A 9,154-nucleotide genomic window follows, 5' to 3' on the forward strand; every position below is an offset into this window, starting at 1 on the left:
GATTTGTTATTGGTCGATTGTTTTTGCTTATAGATGTGCAACAACTTCGAAAGACAGTCTCTCCGTTTGTCTGTCGGTTTCTTTATGCCTGTTTTTTATGTTATTTAATAAATTAACATATTTGATAAGACATGAAGTTTGACTCCAAGAAAGTGGGGTGCTTCTAGGGGAAAAATTTATAAAAATAATTTTTATACATATTTTTAAGGTAACTCATATTCCACGATTTCTTTTTTTGATTTTTTTTCTGATCTAAGTATTTGCAAACTTTGCCCAAAATATGGTTAAAAGACAAATAATATTACTTGAGCGTAACAACAAAAATATAAAATAAAAGCTCCATTATTAAATATTAAATTAAAACAAAATAATTTATAATTTCTACAATTCAGTCTTAAATGCTAAATTAAATTAAATTATATAACAATAAATAAATGCGTTTTTTTAATAATTTACATTGTTATTAAACTAAGAAATATACAATTTTATTTAAGAACTTAGGGCCATTACACATTAGGACAATGTCGAAATATATTATATTTAAATTTAAAAAACTACTGATCCTACAACCTTGTTTTGATGTACAACTTTCTCTGATAAAAAATCGATATGATAAAAATTAGCTTACATAGAAAACAATTTTGTATGGTAAATCCAATTTCTTTCTCTGTAGTATTCTCGACTATTTTTCTCTAAAAATATTGATCTACATACATACGTATTTTACACACGATGTTTAAATTAACAACGTTACTTTAACTTTGCTCTAGTATGCAATGACCTTAACAATTTCGACAGCAGGTTTAGCGTCAATTTTTTTTTAATTTTTAACGATAAAATAAGACAATATTTAAAAGTTCAGAATTACATTATTTTAGTGTTTTAGAGAGCTGTTAATTGTAATAACTATGTATTTTAATATGTAAATAGTCGATAAATGGCGCTATTTTAAGCATTATTAAACTCTTATTAAATGCAGGAAGTAACATGTTTTTTTAACTGTACATTAATTGAAGCAAAGTATTTTATTTTGGAAAAGTATTTTAATCTTTTTTGCTTAGGGTGGGACATAATTGGAAGTAACTGAAAATATTAAGTTTCAATTAAAATTTTAAATGCAATAACAAATACAAGTCAAAAGCCTAGGTGTTAATTATTTCATGGAAACAAAAACATAGGAATTGTTTTATAATAATAATAATTAAAAAATGTATTGGTAAATAATCGAAAAAAAATTGAGGATTTTTTTTTAATGTTTCCGTTTCCACAATTGGATTGGATGATTCGAATACCAATTATTCATTTTTACAGCATACACTTCACCATACATACATCCCATTCATTCACGCTTTACAAAAACCGCGTTTATAAATTTAAATTTGTCTGTAGCATTATAATTTGATTTAACAAAAAGAAACACCATTTCTTACACAATATTAATTAATCAGTAAACATCCAATTGACACTGAAAAATAGGTATTTGTCAAAAGCATCTGTCTAGTCCGTCAAACAGATTTCCAAAAAATGCATAGTAAAAAGACCGATTAAATCTTTCCTTTTCTATATTTTTACTGGTCAGACTTAAGATTTACCATTTTTCAGACTTTTACAGTGACAGACATTCATACTATTAAAGTTTTCCCTACCTTAAACAGTATAATACAATTGTTTTTAATAGAATTGAAAACGGTCTCAACAAAGACACCAAAATTTACATCAAATATTTTCATAAAATCTAAATATACAATGCTACAACAAACGCTTCTAGCGCCATCTATCAGCGCACTCCAGTGATACTCTTAAGCCAGGGTTTATAGTATGTAGTCCGCATGTAGACACCGGGCAGGAAGGGCGCGGCGCACTTGATGCCGTGCGAGACGGTGCCCACCAGCTGCCAGCGACCGTCGTCACGCTGCAGCACCAGCGGACCGCCGCTGTCACCCTGCGAGGAACGGGGTTTGAGAACAAGTGACTTTCGGGTACAAAGATTGCATTTATAGTCACCACACTAAAGTTATTGCGTCGTTAGTTCGATCCCGACGTAGGACAAGTGTGTGTGTTTGTGTGATCCAGGAATGCTTGTTGTGTCTGGATGTCTTTGGGCATGTGATTTGTGTGTTTATGAAACCCTAGCGCGGATAGGATTTAATTCCTTACAGCGGACTTCGTTTTTTTTTAAGCAAAAAAGGAAAAATTCACAACATTTTGATTTCAATCACAATAAAAAATAATACAGTAAAAAATTTCAACGCTTAGACAGGTCTCAATCCAGCCACTTCTGGCTGTATGTGCCAGTTAAAACAACTAAGCTACTAGGTCACTGACCAAGGAGGAGTAGCAAATCGAGTAATGTCTGAGGTTTGCATTCTTTCATTGTATTATTTGTATCTAATTGCAATTTATTATCAGATTCGCAGCGCTTTCTGCGCATTAAAATATTTAAGATAAGGTAATTTAATGATAAAGGAATTTAATCCTCGTGTCGCGTTGGGTTTCACTAACATTCAAGTCACATGCACAAGACGTCGAGTCTCAGAACAAGCGTTCGTGTATCATACTAATTCTTGTCCTACACGGGGATGGAGCCTGCGACATGTCGCGCCCAGTGGGTTTCCTATTCTATTATGAATGTGTTCACAGAGTTATTGAGGATGGTTTTACTGAAGAACACTGTAGAGTTCACTAGCACATGACTAGCGCTACTTTAGAAGGTGGATTAAGTCGTTCACAAGCGGAAACGCTCCGAGTATCGAAAGTCACGTGAAGACTATGCTAGGCCACTGCCTGCGAGCGGTGGGTGATAGCTACGGCGCGTTGGCGTTCCACGCCTGCTGCTTGCCGGGGCAGTGGGATTGTCCAAAAAGGTTACGGAGCACGGGTACACGAAGAGCATAGGAAGGAACATAGATAGGTTGTAGTCGGTAAAACTCTGACACTCCCTTCCACTTAACCCAAAGTGACATAAGTCATTTGATGACTTGAAATCCAGAAAAAGGAAGTATTCATTGACCCCCTGCACTTATTACTTACCTCACAGGAGTCTTTTCTTCCGTTAGCATATCCTGCACAGATGAAGGAGTTAAGAATCTTCTTCAGGTGACCAGCTGTTTGGAACATCTCCTGACAAGCACTGTTCTCGATCACAGGGACCTAGAAATGAACGAGGGTAGAAATAGTTAAATAAGATGAAGTTTCTGTTTTTTCTTAACTTCAGCCGGATTCGAACTTGGTCTACTCTCTTAGAGGAGGACCTTCTTTTTCGTTTGAATAAAGATTTTTTTATGATCGTAGTCATGGTGCTAAATGAAAAAAAAGGTCCTCAATTGAAGGAAAATTAACGAATTTATAAACGCTGCACAGTCAAAACGAAAAAGGCTCTCTATATGAATTAATCTAATAAAACAAGCCTGTTTATGACCCACGGCTGGTCTCTTCTTGTAAAGGGACAGTTTGAGCATTAATCACCATGCTAGCTCACTGCATAATAGCGATTTCAGCTTCCAATATTTAGAATCTCTTATACCTCACATTTAAGGGCATTTGAAGTCTTCGAATGTTTACCTGTACTTCCTGGAGTATAGCGGGAACCACTCCGTTGTATTCAAGCCGGCCCCACCCCGTAACTGTGGCCACACGACCGGTGAAGTCCGAGTCATCAGCCGGCATGCAGATAGGAACTGTATGATAAGATGACACATGTGAAAATGGAGAAAAATATGACAAGATAGTACATGAGGAAAATTATAAAAAAAACCTAAAAGTTTAAAGAAACTATAGGGAATGTGGGATTATGTGAAATTTAAAGGTATAAAGATGAAAGATGTCAAAATGCAGGAATAAGATAATTGACTAATTTCGAAACCAACCGGAGGTCCTTTATTATAAGCTGACTGAGTTGTTTTTCCTCTACTTATGTGCTTCTGAAGGGAGTTAGGATAGCTGGAATGACAGCCTACTTAAGTGACCCAACGCATAATGGGCTTACTTGGAGTATAGCAGAAAATGGAGGCCATCAATAGGTGCTGATTTATCTTTCCTACAACATTAATAGTTCTTGTAAATCCTGAAGGAAACAGTCCTTCACTTCCTCTTCGTCCTCCACATTTTTATAATAACTATCGTTAAGATGATTCATTATTAAGTGATGCAACGGTTTCAATCCACCAATCAATGCATCCTATTGAAGTCCATTGCTAGACAAAGCCCTCCCCTAAGTTACACCTTAACACCCGATCCTAAGCCTTCCGCCGTAGTTGATGATGCAATGGTTTACTCACGCGTATTTATCGGGATTGCCCGACTAGTTTCAGACCCAACCCTGTGACAACCCTTCATCCCATACAATTTTTTCTATATCTACAATAATATAAAAGTCATAATCTCCAATCATACCGATATGAGCATCAAATTTGATAGGTGTATCCAGCTCCAACAGAGCGAGATCGTTCTCGAAGGTAGCTGCATCATACTGGCGGTGCACGATGACCTTCCTCACGTTTCTCGACACCGGCTTCTTGGGCTCATGGTCTCCAGAAATGTCGCTCTCACCGAAGACCGCTACTAAAGATGCCAGGAAACTGGAAGTAGATTAAATTTTTGATAAATGCTACTGGGTACTGGTGTGGGTTTGATTCGAACAGGGGATTGATGTTTGTGTGATGGACACAGTCATTTGTTTTGTGTCTGGGTGTAATTTAACCTCATTTCTAGCCGCAGTTTACACCACGCAGTTACCTCGACAGAACGCCTGAATTTTAAAGTACTTTTGATTTTCTTATGACTTAGCACAATATATAAGTTTATATTATGGAAGAGCTCTACAAAAGAATATTTTTTTAGAAAAAGATACTAGGTGTCTTTGTGGATGTCATGTATTGTAACTCGAATGTTTGTGACACACCTGGCGACACAAGTATTAAATACCGCAGTTTGGGAGATGTTTTTTTTTCTTTTAAATGGCAACCATAATATTATGTGAGGATGATTGTGCCACACGATTTTAGGTCTTTATCTTTCATCAACCTATTACTTTAATTCTCCTATCCAGTAACACCATCATCCTACAACCTTCCAAACTCACCCAGGTTGACAATGGGCAGCTGTTGTCACAAACTTGTTGGTGATCAGCACTCCACCGCACTTGTTCTTGGTGATGAGGCCAAGCCACGTGGACTCACGGACCAGCACCTGCCAAGGCCAGTCTCCGAACTTCGTGTTCTTACCACCGACGATACGACCAGTCTTTGCAAGGGGACGGACTCCGCATACTGGAAAACGGGAAAAAAGGAGATAAAATTATAGATATTTGGCAAAACTCTCCAAAGGAAGCAGACTTCCTATACACGCCAAAAATCGGATACAAAAAGACTTCAATGATGAAGGTACTATTACAAATGCTTTTTCAAACGGTTTTCAAAATGAGAAGATTCTCAATTCGTCTGTATTTTATTTTGTTGTGACTTTGAACTGGACCAATTTTGTTTATTATTTTCTCAAACTTAGAATATTATTATATCGCATAGCTGTCATTTGTCCTTAAAAAATATGAAACTTTCTCAAAAGATATGATATTTTTTAATAAAATAGTATTATTACTCTTAGGATCCTGTGACCTGTGACGTCACAAGCTGTGATCGTTGATCGATCACAGGTTACGCTTGTGCAGTTGTTGTTTAGCCACGAGTTTCTCAGTTTGACATTTTCTTGACGTCCTTAAGCTTTAATATCCAGCTACATTTTCATCTAGTCATCACACAAATACTTACAATTTTTATCATTGTAGTCAATGGGTTTTTCGACATAGTTTTCTGTGGTGATCTCATCTGACAGTTCCGTGGTCGACGGTGCGGCTACCGTGGTCGTCCCCTTCTTAGGCGGCTTCGTCTTTTTTGTGGTTGTCACCTGAAATTATAATAATTTGCTTATCATTTTGTAGAAGATGAAATTTTACTGTAGATATCAGTTGAAAAACTTAATCGTTTATTTTGATTCAAATCTGACATTCAAACTGCTTATTTTTATCTTATCATTCCTGGTTTCTTTTTGTAAATATGTATAAAATGTTGGTACTCTTACTGAACAAAATGTTGGACACACCAACATGTTTGTACAAATTACTATAACGCATTTCTATGTGCGAGATAAATTACAACAAATAACTATTTCTAGAAATTTATCCGAGGGGTTCTACTGTTGAAATGGTTGCACAAATAGTTTGTCGAGAGTCGGGAGACACTGTCACTGCGAAATCGATTCTTCCCTGAAAAAATAACGTTATTTACAATCTTACCTTCGTCTTTTTAGTTGTTGTGGTGGTAACTACTGTGGTTGTCGGAGGCTGCGTTGTGGTCGGCTTTCGGTTCTGCGTGGTCAGCCTCGTCGGCTTTTTCGTGGTCTTCACAGTAGGCCTTCTAGTCGTAGGCTTAGTCGTCGTAAACTTAGTAGTTCTCTTCGTGGTCGTCAAAAATGGTCTCTTAGTTGTTGGAAGAGTCTTTTTCGGTTTCGTCGTTGTCGTCCGAATAGCTGTGTCGTTAGGTTTCTTGCCAAGAATGACAATATCGTGTAGTTCCTGGAAAGTACCTTGTAGGTTTCCAACAATTTTGCTAACGAATACATTCATCTTCTCGTCGAGTTTTTCATCGACTTCCCAAGTAGGAGTCGTGAATTCGACATCGTGGAGAATGTCAAGTTCGCTATCTGACATAGAAACACTAGTGTTGTAAAGCGCTTGGTTAGCACCGGTTGCGTTTAGAAGTGGGTTCCTCACAGGAGGGAAGTTTATAGAATCATCAGGTGAAGTTTGAACTTCTGGTTTATTTGTAGTCGGGACATCGGCTATATAACTTGGAGTAGTTGAAATTGGCAAAGGTCTTATTGAACTGGATACAGGTCTTGTAGATGCTTTGATTGGGTACGGAGTCGTATTTGGACCTGGTTTTGGAGTTATAACGACAGTTGGTGATGATGATGACGGATAGTAGGTCGGTTTACCCATATAAATGTTGTTCGTGGATTCAATGTGATTGTTAACAGTAATCTGACTGACCGGTTTCTTGAAAGGTTCTTGAGAAATTTCGACGAATTGGGTTTCATCAGATTCTAAAGGTGTTTTGGTTGTATGGATATCATTTAGAACAATGACAGTTGGTGTTACACTTGAGAAAGTGTCTTCATATGAAGGTACGTTGGCAGATGGTGGTGGTCTTCTCACAGGGCTGGCACCAGTCACATAGCTAGTAGACGGGGGTCTTTTCGGTGTAGTCGGTTTTGGTGTTGTAGTAGAACTAACGTAACTAAACGTTGATAGATCTCCGAAATCGGTCGGATCTGTTGGATATCTGTTAAAAGCTTCAATAGCTTGGCTTGTAGACTGACTCGGGCTTGGTGAAGAGAAATATGATGAAGGTTTGTCATCTTGAGGCAAACTATTCGGAGTCGTATGTAGATAGTCATAAGATGGCTTTTTGCTTGGCACTGGTTTCTTAGTCTTATATGTAGAATAGGATGTAGGCTTTAGTGTGACGTAATGACCGGTACTTGAGAAGCTAGGATAAGTATACAACGGTGACGGAGAAGATTTTGTCTCCATAACATCGATGGATGGAGTGACATCATCACCCATACTCGGCGTACTATCATTCAACATCTGAATTATACTATTAATAGAAGACAATTCTGGGACTTTAGAGTCTTTCGTCACCGTAGATATTGCAATATAATTTTCAGTTGACGTCGAAGGTTTAGGTTTAAATATAGGTTTAACTGGACGATGTGTGGATACTGTTTTTGGAGGATCCGATGTCGAAGTACTAGGACTGACTGTTGGCTTAGTCTGCATTGAAGACACTTGTATATTAAAATCTGACGGTCTAACAACATCGTTTACTACAGTACCGTTCGTGTGTACAAGGATAGTGTCTGGACCACCATGGTTTATAGTACTATGCGTATAATAATCAGGCTTAGGTTTCATATAAATGAAACCATTATCTTTAGGTGGGGAACTAAGTAGAGTATTCGTTATTTGAGTCAACCCTTCAGAGATCATTTCAGCGTGTTCACCTTCAGTACTTAAATCATCGGGTTTGGCTGTTGTTGGAGATTTATCAGCTGGTTTATAACCGGGCGTTACTACAGGCTTATAACTATTATGCCAAGCGCTTAATTCCTCAACATCATAGTCATCACTTTCAGTGGCTTCGGGGTAGTCTAAGTAACTGGTCATGATGACTCCAGGGCCTTTTGGGATGTGGGACTGGCTGTCTGATTTCAGCTGGCAGCATGCTCCGAATAGGAAGCCGTCCATGCATGCGCCCACGACCTCGCCGCCGCGTTGCACGCATTCATGGTTGAACATGCATATCGTGTTGCCCCTGTTGTATTTTGCGGCTCGAGAAGCTTTGCAGTAGGTCGGTGTTATTCTGTAGCCGCCGAATAACTTTCTTGAATCTGGAAAAGGAAAAACGTTTATTATTTTCTTGCTCTTTTTTAATTTGTTTTTTATATCACGTCATTGATAGAATTCCGAAAGGGTAGTTACTTAACCTCCTTTGATACTACCGAGAAGCTTAAATGAATGTTTTAAAAATTTTGTTGACACACCTACAGGTGAAAATGGAGATTCTATAAATATAGTTAACGTAGTATTTTCACTTTATTTTAACCCTTTTAAAAAACGACTCATGCAGAATTTAATCTTAGTGTCGCGGTCGTTTTCGAAAACACACAAATAACATGCACAAAGACCTAGACTTGGAACAGTTATTTGTGGATCTCAAAAATGCTTGTCATACGCGGGGTTCGAACCCACGATACGACGGTTTCGTCCGTGCACTCAAAATTCCTACCTTAACAAATGGAGTATAATTTTGATTTTTAGTAGAAAATACCAACAAATACTTGTTTACACAAACGTCGTATTTCAAATTATAGAGAAATGTATTCGCGTGTGAGCCCAGATTTCACCGTCTAACTAAATTGTGGTCTATGTTCACTTTCCGAAGATTTTCTCTTGTCTCAACATAAATCCATGCTTTTTAGATGACTCGCCTGATTTTACGAGAGATCTCAAAGAGTTGTTAACTTGTATGTGTTTTCTTGTGACTGTTTCTATTAGTGAAAGTATTTAAGGAGATATTGTAAACTCAATACTTTG

At 37.5% G+C, this 9,154-nt stretch overlaps 1 protein-coding gene across 1 annotated transcript; it reads right to left on the reverse strand.

Annotated features, from left to right (window-relative positions):
• Positions 1-433: 433 nt before the first annotated feature.
• On the reverse strand, positions 434-8,509 carry LOC113504309 (serine protease lint; the record flags this gene model as incomplete). The annotated part of the gene is made up of 7 exons (XM_026886565.1): positions 434-1,942; positions 3,031-3,150; positions 3,562-3,677; positions 4,393-4,577; positions 5,081-5,267; positions 5,766-5,901; positions 6,290-8,509. Coding segments are annotated over 7 exons (3,129 nt in total), but the record flags the coding sequence as incomplete, so codon positions are not given.
• Positions 8,510-9,154: the final 645 nt, after the last annotated feature.

The sequence above is a fragment of the Trichoplusia ni genome, chromosome 21 (assembly GCF_003590095.1).
Source record: "Trichoplusia ni isolate ovarian cell line Hi5 chromosome 21, tn1, whole genome shotgun sequence".
NCBI classification, from domain to species: Eukaryota; Metazoa; Arthropoda; class Insecta; order Lepidoptera; family Noctuidae; genus Trichoplusia; species Trichoplusia ni.